Source organism: Pongo pygmaeus, chromosome 5, assembly GCF_028885625.2.
Source record: "Pongo pygmaeus isolate AG05252 chromosome 5, NHGRI_mPonPyg2-v2.0_pri, whole genome shotgun sequence".
Lineage (NCBI taxonomy): Eukaryota > Metazoa > Chordata > Mammalia > Primates > Hominidae > Pongo > Pongo pygmaeus.
Window position 1 is genome coordinate 163237995 of NC_072378.2, and position 12297 is coordinate 163250291.

The 12297-nt window shown below is 42.2% G+C and overlaps 1 protein-coding gene across 4 annotated transcripts in view; it reads right to left on the reverse strand.

Moving 5' to 3' along the window:
* Positions 1 to 12297, reverse strand: part of PRKN (parkin RBR E3 ubiquitin protein ligase) — a 1377993-nt gene that overhangs the window by 1202834 nt on the left and 162862 nt on the right. Inside the window, exon 1 of one of the 4 annotated variants that reach the window (XM_054490452.2) lies at positions 10209 to 12073. The exons of the other annotated variants lie outside the window; for them this stretch is intronic. Within the exon in view, the coding sequence (XP_054346427.1) occupies positions 10209 to 10304 (96 nt within the window). The 5' untranslated portion in view covers positions 10305 to 12073. Of the gene's footprint in view, positions 1 to 10208; positions 12074 to 12297 lie in introns of those variants that run through there. 4 annotated transcript variants of the gene reach the window in all.

Here is a 12297-nt window from a genome sequence, read left to right on the forward strand (position 1 = left end):
AGTGCAATAAAAAGCATGTGGGTAACTGGGCGTGGTGGTGGGCACCTGTAATCTCAGCTACTCAGAAGGCTGAGGCAGGAGAATCTCTTGAACTTGGAGGTGGAGGTTGCAGTGAGATGAGATTGCATCACTGCACTCCAGTATGGGCAACAGAGCAAGAATCCATTTCAAAAAAAAAAAAGGTAAAAGTGAGTGGGGAAAAGGCAGCTGAAAGAACATGAGTGAAATGATGAACTCTGGAATCTCAGGTGGATAAAGACAGGAGTCATGGCAGGAGGGCTGGGGAAGATGAGAAAGTGGCTAGGGAGTCCTGTGGAGGTTAACAGAGCAAGGGCTCTGCAAGCACCGCAGCTGTCGCTGGAGACGCGAATGTTTCATTTTGTTATTTTGGAGGAGAAGTAACATCTAGTTTGACTCTGTTACCCTGAGAGTGTTTGATGAGAATAGAGTAGAAGAAAATGTCACTGAAGATGAGTAGATCAATGAACGAAGATACAGGATACTGAGGGGACCATTCATGTAAATAATGAATTGCCAAGAAAACGGACGGAATGGCCGGGCGCAATGGCTCACGCCTGTAATCCCAGCACTTTGGGAGGCTGAGGCGGGCAGATGACCTGAGGTTGGAGTTCATGACCAGCCTGATCAACACGGAGAAACCCCATTTCTACTAAAAATACAAAATTAGCCGGGCGTGGTGGTAATGCCTGTAATCCCAGCTACTTGGGAGGCTGAGGTCGGAGAACCACTTGAACTCGGGAGGCAGAGGTTGCAGTGAGCCAAGATCGCCCCATTGCCCTCCAGCCTGGGCAGCAAGAGCAAAACTCCGTCTCTAAATAAATAAATAAATAAAAAAGAAAAGAAAACGGACAGAATTTGGAGAATTGGGGGTGGCGGACAGGACAGATAAACATCCTCAGTGAGTTCGCAGGGGCAGGAGGTTAACAGATGATAGTGGGAACACGGGGTGGGGGGAGCACAGCAGAGCCCAATGGCATGATCAGGGGCTTTTCCCAGAGCGATGGGAATGGCGGCTTGGCTGGTGTTGAGGAGAAAGCACCTCATGGCCTTGCCGGGGCCACGCATACCTTGGGACGGCCTCCAGAGAAGGCGACAGACCCAGCCAAGGCCAGGTCACCACAGAAATGTTCCAAAATGAGACTGAGAATTTAACAATGGAGTTTGTGATTGTGGGAACAATTCCAAAAGCAGAGTGTATCAACTATCAAGAAAAATGATGAAATATAATTATTTGGGAGGCTTTATAGAAGGGAGGAATTCTGTGCTACACCTATTATATATCTAACTCAAAAGTCACTTATTCAGCTCCTTTTACATGCAATGGACTATGCTTCTAACAGACATTTCAGCCACATGCAACAAAAAACCAAGTAGGAAGGGCCCATAGGTTGGTGCACAGGTCAGTGTGTGATACCCCAATGCAAACACATGGTAAATGACAGGCAAAAGTCAATAATGGCTATAGATATTACATACGGAGGCATTTATACAAAGAGGAATATATATAAGGAGGAATTTAAAATCATGTCTAGAGTAATATATGTTAATAATCATGATAATAGTATTTCAAAGTATATTAAACAAAATGGATTCATTTCTAACCCAACCAGTAAAATATTCTTTAAACCAAGATTTTACTAGGATGCCAAATTTAAAAGTTAAAAAAATTCCAGCTTTTTGAGTAATGAGCAATTTCAGTCATCAATAAAATTAATGAAAACGAGAGAGCAAATTACACTAATCCATTGGGTAAAGAAAAACTTAAAACATTACCCAAATAGAAGCTTTCTTTTCTATTGCTTTTCATCAGTAATAGGTATCAACTACATTTAACAAAAACACTGTTGCTGAGATAACTCACCCTCTTGGTTTTTAAATACACTCAAGATATGTCATTTTTCAATAAATGATGTCAGCGTTACACTGTATGAAAAAATACAAAAAAAATAAAAAATTTAAGTTTCATCTATAAATATTATTCCATTGATATTTCATAATTAAAGTTTCTAAAGGATGAATTCAAGGCTGGTGGCTCACGTCTATAATCCCAGCACTTTGGGAGGCCGAGGCAGGCAGATCACCTGAGGTCAGAAGCTCAAGATCAGCCCGGCCAACATGATAAAACCCAGTCTCTACTAAAAATACAAAAATTAGCTGGGTATGGTGGTGTATGCCTGCAATCCCAGTTACTCGGGAAGGTGAGACAGGAGAATCACTTGAACCCGGGAGGTGGAGGTTGCGGTGAGCCAAAATGGCTCCAGCCTGGGCAACAAGAGCGAAACTCCACCTCAAAAAAAAAAAAAAAAAAGTGAGGAAACGTTGGAGAACATAACTTGATTGAGTGAGAAGGAAATGGCAGCTGACAGCGGACCCTGAAAGCAGGGAGGCAGCTAGCTGGGCCTGATCTCCTGCCGCAGAAACAGGCAATACATGCGTAATGTGTGAAGCCTCTAAGTTTGTCATTGTTTGTCATGCAGAAATGGGTAAGCAGACATATTATAACCTGGAAAAAATCTCAAACTCATTGCACAAGAAGTTATTTACCATTGCAAGCTCTCTGCGAAATGTTTTGGAAACCCAAGTTGAGAACACCTTTGATCAGAGGCAACTGAAGGCGGGCAGAAGAAACCAAGCAGTAACTACTCAGCTTTTCTGGTGTGTGTGTGTGTGTGTGTGTGTGTGTGTCAGTTTGGCAGACGTCTTCTTTTTTTTTCCCCTCTAGTGCATCACGTTGAAACTGTAGCTAATGCTGGGCGCAGTGGCTCACACCTGTAATCCCAGCACTTTGGGAGGCCGAGGCGGGCGGATCACGAAATCAGGAGATCGAGATCATCCTAACCAACACAGTGAAACCCCATCACTACTAAAAATACAAAAGTCAGCCGGATGTGGTGTTGTGCACCTGTAGTCCCAGCTACTCAGGAGGCTGAGGCAGGAGAATCGCCTGAACCCAGGAAGCGGAGGTTGCTGTGAACCGAGATTGCACCTCTGCACTCCAACCGTGTGACAGAGCGAGACTCCATCTCAAAAAAAAAAAAAAAAAAAAAAAAAAAAGAAAAGGAAGCTGTAGCTTAGAAAAGGAGAATGCAAGTGATTATTATCAGGAATTGCATTTGTGAGGGAACCTGAGGACTGGAGCCAGCCCAGCAGAGGGCAAGGCAGCACAGGGCATGAGTCATTCTCCTGATCCTACCTTCATAGGATATCAGACAAAGGAAACTGAGCACCTGCCCCATTTGATGAAATAAAGCAGATAAAAGATAATACATTTAAACAATTAGATTGGTATCTTTTATATCCAAGCAATATTGTACAGAAAGGCACCATCTCTACCTTATGACAAGTGTCACTGCCCATACTCAGGAAAGCCCCGATGTTGCCAGCACAGAAGCCAGGACAACAGAAAGCTGAACAATTCCCTTTGCTCAATGTGAACATCTCCAATAAGGCTCCAGTTTGGAAGACTTCTGAAGGCCTTTCAAATTCATAATAAATGCTATGAACTGCCACACTTAATCCCCTGTATTCTGGCTGGGCCAGCTGTTATAATACACCACCCCACAGTCATTGCTGCTTGGTAGTCGAACAAACATGCTGGAGTCAGAGGCCAGAGTCCTTTCTCGTGCCACCAGCTTCCCTGGGCCTGGCCCCAACACCATTGCCCCCAGGGCACTTTGCTGTGGCCTCCACTGGCTGTGCCCACGTGGTCTTGTCCTGAACCCCAATCTGTAATCAGCACCTGCTGTTCAGGCGTTGACCATAAAAGGCACTGAATGATGGTGCTGTTTTTTGTTTTCTGTTTTTTGTTTGTTTGAGATGGAGTCTTGCTCTGTCTCCCAGGCTGGAATGCAGTGGCATGATCTCGGCTCACTACAACCTCCACCTCCCAGGTTCAAGTAATTCTTATGCCTCAGCCTCCCGAGTAGCTGGGATTACAGGCGCCCACCATCAAACCCAGCTAATTTTTGTATTTTTAGTAGAGATGAGGTTTCACCATGTTGGCCTGGCTGGTCTCGAACTCCTGACCTCAAGTGATCCACCTGCCTCGGCCTCCCAAATTGCTGGGATTACAGGCATGAGCCACCGTGCTCGGCCGATGGTGCTATTTAACGACAGTATCTATCCTTGACGATATAGGGCTTCTTCTGACCACCTCAAAGATGCTACTGCATCAGGCTTTATCAAATTCTCTTGTTACATGAGTTTCAACTCAAGAATCAGATCACGGGGGAAGCTTCATGAGCAGCAAAACTTGTAATTTTTGCCCAGTTGCCCTACAAGAAAATAAAGTTTTGACTCTTAGGCATAATCACCATGGTGAGAACCTATATATTAATATCTACACACAAGCATCTATATATCTCTCCTTTTAAATATACTCTTTAGATGGCTGCTCCTTATGACAAAGGTTCTATTTGGTGATTTGATGACAAAAAAAATCACTTTTCTTTATGGTTACTATTATGCCATCATCTTTACTAACAAGTGTATTATCAGGAATCTCAAAGAAAGTGGCATTCATGTTATAGCCTTCATTACTTCAAACCATTCCAGATTCCCCATATTATTTTACATATTTTCACTGACTTTTAAGCAAATGCTTTAATTTTCCTATTTTTTTTTTTTTTTCTGAGACGGAGTTTCACTCTTCTTGCTCAGGCTGGAGTGCAATGGCACCATCTTGGCTCACCGCAACCTCCGCCTCCTGGGTTCAAGTGATTCTCCTGCCTCAGCCTCCCGAGTAGCTGGGATTACAGGCATGCGCCACCACACCCGGCTAATTTTGTATTTTTAGTAGAGATGGGGTTCCTCCATGTTGGTCAGGCTGGTCTTGAACTTCCGATTTCAGGTGATCTGCCTGCCTCAGCCTCCCAAAGTGCTGGGATTACAGGCATGAGCCACTGTGCCCAGCAATTTTCTACTTTTTTTTTTTTTTTTTAGTTTCTGAGATGGGGTCTCATTCTATCACTCAGGCTGGAGTGCAGTGGAGCGATCTTAGCCCATCGCAGTCTCTGCCTCCGAGGCTCAAGCGATTCTTCTGCTTCAGCCTCCTCTGTAGCTGGGACCACAGGTATGTGCCACACGCCCAGCTAATTTTTGTATTTGTGGTAGAGATAGAGCTTTGCCATGTTGCCCAGGCTGGTCTCAAGTTCCAGAGCTCAAGTGATCTGCCCACCTCAGCCTCCCAAAGTGCTAGGATTACAGGCACGAGCCACCACGCCCAGCCAACTTTTCTACTTTAAAAAGGCAACTGGTGAAACCTTGTCTCTACTAAAAAAATACAAAAAATTAGCCGAGTGTGGTGCCAGGTGCCTGTAGTCCCAGCTACTTGGGAGGCCGAGGCAGGAGAATGGCGTGAACCCGGGAGGCGGAGCTTGCAGTGAGCCAAGATCGTGCCACTGCACTTCTGCCTGGGCAACAGAGCGAGAATCCGTCTCAAAAAAAAAAAAACAAAAACAAAAACATAGGCAATTGGTAAGTTGTATGAACATTTTGAAACTCGAACATTTTTGGTTACCAGGAAACTCACTACAGAGAATGAAAACTACTACTATTTGTAAATAATACATATGACACAGACTGCGATAGGCCACTAAGCTGATTTGTAGGTAAAATTTTTGTTCTATCAAAACCTTAAAAACCACATGGACACACACACAGCCTTCCCCAGCCCCTGCCATCCCATCAAACAGCCTTCCCCAGCCCCTAACATCCCATTTGTGGATGTAACTGACATAAAGGAAGACAGCCCATAGTTATCCTGTAGGTTTACCTTGTCCCTGGAATTGTGTTACATAAAGAAACTGAGAAGAATTTCTCCAAGAAAGCTACGGGTCACTTGTGAAAAGCCCCAATTCATACCAGCTGAGGCATTTATCTTGTTGGAATCACTGGTAAAAGGGAAAGCCTTGTCTCTTAAAGACTTTCAGTTATAGAGGCTACATAAAAAGTAATGGCCACCACAAAGCTTAAACAGATAAACTATCCATTTTGTGTCTTCTCCTATACACTAGTAATTACTTTTAAAAACATCTCCACCTGTACCTTAGCCTCTTATTCCTTACCAATATTCCTTACCAATAAGCAACACATATCCTAATGATATTTTGTTGATGGAGATAGAAATTAAATAAGTGGCTAATTCTTCTTCACATACGAGAAAGGAAAGTTATGGAATGAAAATGATGTCTCTAAGGACCTAAATTTTTTAAACTAGTGCGACCTAATCTGTGACCATGGCTAAATTCTCTTGTCTCAGCTTTCTTCCATATAAAATGAGTTGTCTAACAAACAGCAAGCTCAATTAACATCTGATCCCATTATTATTAAACTTTTTCTATTTATATGTATTTCATTCTCAGTTAATATGATGACAGAAGGGGATAAACATAACTTATCAACGACATTAATATGACTTCTTTCCCCTACTACATTCGTTAATAAAGAGGTTATAATTAGGTTTCAAAGATAGCATTTCATTAAGGTGATTTCATTCAGATACAGCTCTTCTTTGCATATAAGTGCAATAAAAACCTTAGAGTTTTTATTTGACTATATTAGCTTCATAAGTAGAAATAATACACATGCTTTATGCTTCGGTTAAAAATCAGCCTAACAATATATTCATGATTAGTTCAAAAGAGCAGACATCAATTACCTATAAGTTTATAACTGTCAACACATAACAATTACAAATTAGAAACACAGTAATCAAAGTCACGTCATAATCAATGTCCAGAAGGTCAAAGACATGCAGAGGCCAAATGCATCTTCTAAGTGTTGCCTGGATCAATGTCTTATATTTTACAAGGGTAAACATGGAGAAATCAAGTGATTTTTAACACATCCCATTAGTAAAAACATAAATTTGAACTAATGTCATAACACCCTTCCGGTGTCCTTTTCATTAAAATGCACTACCCTAATCATGTTTACAATTGATATTTCTCTGAAGTATAAATTACAGATTGTATTAATAAATTTGCAAAATGTGGCAAAAATATCCATTGCCAACATATATTCATTCAAGTCAATCAGTGTATACTTACTGAGTGTCTTCTGTTCTCCAGAAACTTTACTAAGATGGAAAGCAGGCTTTCAATTAAAGACCAGAGAGAGAGAGGCAAAAAGAAACCCAGGTCATTATAAAACATCAAAATCTGTGAAGTTATAAAGATGCCCACTGGGTATGAGGGTGATAACAGAGATAATTTCCAGGTAACAGAAAAGACTTTATAAAAGGGTCATGTCTGAGTTGAGCCGTAACTGAGGAGTATTTGACCAGATGGGACTGAAGAAGGAAAGACAATTTGCAGCATAGGCAATCAAAGGAGCAGGGCGATGGGGAGAAATCCATGGAGCGTGTCCAACTACAGTCAGTCTGGTGTGGAATGCTGCAGTCCCAAGTGCATGGAGTGATGGAGATAAAGCTGAGGCCTCCAGGTTGTGGAGAGCCTTAAGTATTAAGGGGCTTGGGCTTTATTCTTTGGGCAATGATATTTACTAAACAGTTTCAAGCACAGGAATGCCATGGTCATATTTTTCATTGTATAAGAACATTTTCATAGCAATAGAGTAGATATTTAAGAGAAAGACTGAGTGAAAGAAAAAAGCCAATAGCTGTCTAGTTTTTAAAAGATAATCTAGTAAGATGCAGAACAAGACGGCAGAATAGAAGGCTCCACCGTTCGTCCCCCAACCCCGCAAGGACACCAAGTTAACAACTAATCTACATAGGAAAAACACCTTCTTAAGAACCAAAAATCAGGTGAGCACTCATGGTACTTGATTTTAACCTCACATCCCTGAAAGAGGCACTGAAGTGATTTTAAAAAACAAAAACAAAAACCCGTCCTGAATCTGCTCCTGAATCTGCGTCCTGAATCCCTTGCTGGGGGCGGAGAGCATCTCCGGGTACTAGGGGAGGGAGAACACGGCAATTGTGAGGCATTAAACTCAGTGTTGTCCTGTTACAGCAGAAAGGAAAACCAGACCAAACTCAGCTGATGCCTGCCCACGCCAGGGGGAATGCAGATCCCTGCAGTCAGAACTTGAGTGCCTGCAAACCTTGCCACAGAGGGCTACAGCACTCTGTGAAAGGTCTCTGTGAAAGGTCAATGTGAAAGGCAGTCTAGGCCATAAGGACTACCAACTATTAGGAGGGTCCTAGTGCTGAACTAGGCCCAGAGACACTGAACTGGGGGAGGGAGGGCACGTGACACACTGAGACACCAGCTGGGACAGACAAGGGAGTGCTGGCATCACTCTTCTCCTAACCCCAGGCTGCACAGTTCTCAGCTCCAGAACAGACCCCTTCCTTCCAGTTGAGGAGAGGAGAGGGAGGAGTAGGGAGGACTTTGTTTTGTATCTTGGACACTAGCTTAGCCACAGCAGGATAGGGCACCAGACAGAGTTGTGAGGCCTCTGTTCCAGGCCCCAGCTACCAGACAACATTTCTAGACACACTCTGGCCCACAAGAGAACCCATTGCCTTGAAAGAAAGGAGCTGGGGCCAGCAGCATTCATCACCTGTTAACTGATGAGCACTTGGGTCATGAATAACCAGCAGCAATATCCAGGTACCACGTCGACAGCCTTGGGTGAGGCTCTGGGACATGCTGGCTTCAGGTACCAGCACAGCTACTGGGGTCCAAAATGCCAAGTGTGCTCTTGAGGTCCCAAATTCCAGGACTTGACCCTTGGATGGCATTTCTGGACCTGCCCTGGGCCAGTGGGAAGTCCACTGCCCTGAAGGGTGAGTCCCAGACCAGGTGGCATTCACTACAAGCTGACTTAAGAGCCTTTGGGCCTTAAGGGAACATCAGGGCTAGTCTGGCAGTACTCCTCATGGTCTGGGGTAGTGGTGATTACAGGGTGAGGCTCCTCTGCCTTTGGAAAGGGGAGAGAAAACTGGGAAGGACCGTATTTTGTGTTTCGAGTGTCAGCTCAGCAGCAATACCAGGTAGATGTCTAAGACTTTTGAGTCTAGTTCCTGACTCCCAGATGGCACCTCTGGACCTACCCAGAGCCTGGCAGACCTCACTGCCCTGAAGGGGAAAAAACAGGACTGGATGGCTTTATCATCTACTGATTATAAAGCCCCAGGGCCTTGAGTGAACATAGGCAGTAGCCAGGGAGTGGTTACAGCAGGACTTGGGTGAGACTCAGCCCTTTGTTGGCTTCATGTCTGACTCAACAAAGTCATAGTGGTGGTGGCCACAGGGGTGCTTGTGTTACTCCACCTCAAGCTTTAGGTGGCTCAGAACAGAGAGAGAGAGTCTCTTTGTTTAAGAGAAAGCAAGAGAAGAGAACAAGACTCTCTGTCTGGTAATTGAGAGAATTATCACAGATCTTGTCCAAGACCATCAAAGCAGCACCTCTATGAGTCTGCAAGAACCACAGCATTACTGGGCTTGGGGTTCCCCCTAAAGTAGATACAGCTTAGATCACCATACCCAAGTCCTGTTAAATATCTGCAATATCTTCCTGAGAAAGATGGCTACAAATAAGCCCAGACAGTGAAGACTACAGTAAGTACCCAACTCTTCAATGCCCAGACACCAAAGAACATCTACTAGCATCAACACTGTTCAGCAAAACATGACCTCATCAAATGAACTAAATAAGGCACCAGGGACCAATCCTGGATAAATAGAGCTATGTGACCTTTCAGACAGAGCATTCAAAATAGCTGTGCTGAGAAAACACAAAGAAATTCATGATAACACAGAGCAGGAACTCATAATCCTATCAGACACATTTAACAAAGAGAATGAAATAATTAAAAAGAATCAAGCAGAAATTCTGGAGCTGAAAAACACAATTGGCATACTGAAGAATGTATCAGTCTTTTAATAGCTGAATCGATCAAGGAGAAGAATTAGTAAGCTTGAATACAGACTATTTGAAAATACAGAGTCTGAGGAGACAATAAATAAATAAATAAATTATGCCTTGCCTACAGGATCTATAAAATAGCCTTAAAAGGGTAAATCTAAGAGTAATTGGGCTGGGTGCGGTGGCTCATGCCTGTAATCCCAGCACTTTGGGAGGCCAAGGTGGGTAGATCACAGAGTCAGGAGATCGAGACCATCCTGGCCAACATGGTGAAACCCCGTCTCTACCAAAAATACAAAAATTAGCCAGGTGTGGTGGTGGGCGCCTGTGATCCCAGCTAGTTGGGAGACTGAGGCAAGAGAATCACTTGAACCAGGGAGGCAGAGGTTGCAGTGAGCTGAGATCGCGCCACTGCACTCCAGCCTGGCAACAGAGCGAGACTCCATCTCAAAAAAACAAAAACAAAAAGAAAAAAAACAGTAATTGGCCTATTGGCCTTAAAGAGAAAATAAAGAACAAGATAGGGGTAGAAAATGTATTCAAAGTGATAATAACAGAGAACTTCCCAAACCTAGAGAAAGATATCAATATACAACTACAAGAAGGTTATAGAACACCAAGAAGATTTAATGCAAAGAAAACTACCTCAAGGCATTTAATAATCAAACTCCCAAAGGTCAAGGATAAAGAAAGGATCCTAAAGGCAGCAAAAGAAAAGAAATAAATAACATATAATGGAGCTCCAAAACATCTGACAGCAGACTTTTCACTGGAAACCTTACAGGCTAGGAGAGAATGGCATGACATATTTAAAGTGCTGAAGGAAAAATCTTTTATCTTATAATAGTGTATCTGGCAAAACTATCCTCTAAACATGAAGGAGAAATAAAGACTTTCCTAGACAAACAAAAGCTGCAGAATTTCACCAAGAGCAGACCTGTCCTACAGGAAATGCTAAAAGGAGTACTTCAATCAGAAAAAAAAAAAAAAAAAATTAATGAGCAATAAATAATCACCTGAAGGTACAAAACTCACTGGTAATAGTAAGTACACAGGAAAACCTAGAACATTGTAACAGTGTAACTGTGGTGTGTAAACTACTCTTACCCTAAGTAAAAAGACTAAACAATGAACCAATCAAAAATAATAACTAAAACAACTTTTCAAGGCATAGTGAGTACAATAAGATATAAATAGACACAATAAAAAGTTAAAATGCCAGGGGATAAAGTCAAGGTATAGAGTTTTTATTAGTTTTCTTTTTGTCTGTTTGTTTACGCAATTGGTGTTAAGTTGTCATCAGGTTAAAATGATGATAATATCAAACCAAAAAAACACACAGTGGAGACACAAAAACTAAAAAGCAAGAAACTAAATCGTATCACCACAGAAAATCACCTTCGCTAGGGAAGATAGGAAGAAAAGAAAGAAGGAAGAGAAGACAACAAAACAACCAGAAAACAAATAACAAAATGGAGGAGTAAGTCCTTACTTATAAATAATAACATTGGCCAGGAGCGGCGGCTCATGCGTATAATCCCGGCACTTTGGAAGGAAGGCTGAGGTGGGCGGGTCACCTGCCTGGGAGGTCAGGAGTTGGAGACAAGCCTGGCGAACATGGTGAAACCCCGTCTCTACTAAAAATACAAAAATTAGCCAGGCGTGGTGGTGTGTGCCTGTAATCCCAGCTACTCGAAAGGCTGAGGCAAGATAATTGCTTGAACCTGACAGGCAGAGGTTGCAGTGAGCTGAGATTGTGCCATTGCACTCCAGCCTGGGTGACAAGAATGAAACTCAGTCTCAAAATAAATAAATAAATACATACATACATACATACAATGAATGTAAAGGGACTAAACTCTCCAACAAAAAGACATAGACTGGGTGAATGGATGAAAAAAACAAGACTCATTTATTTGTTGCCTATAAGAAACACACTTCACTATAAAGATCCACATAGACTGAAAATAAAGGGATGGAAGAAGATATTCCATGCTAATGGAAAACAAAAGACAGCAGGAGTTGCTATACTTATATCAGAAAAAATAGATTTCAAGACAAAAACTATAAGAAGATATAAAAAGGTCACTATATAATGATAAAGGGGTCAATTCAGCAAGACGATATAAGAACTTTAAATATATATGCACCCAACACTGGAGCACCAAGATATATTAAGATAAAGCAAATAGTATTAGAGCTAAAGAGAGAGATAGGCCTCCATACAACAATACCTAGAAACTTCAGCACCCACTTTCAGAACTGGACAGGTCTTCAAACAGAAAATCAACAAAGAAACATCAGACTTAATCTGCATGATAGCCCAAAAATCAGTAGCATTTCTATATGCCAAGAATTAGTAGAAGAAAATAATAATAAAGATCAGAGCAGAAATAAATAAATTTAAATGAAAAAAATACAAAAGATCAATAAAACAAA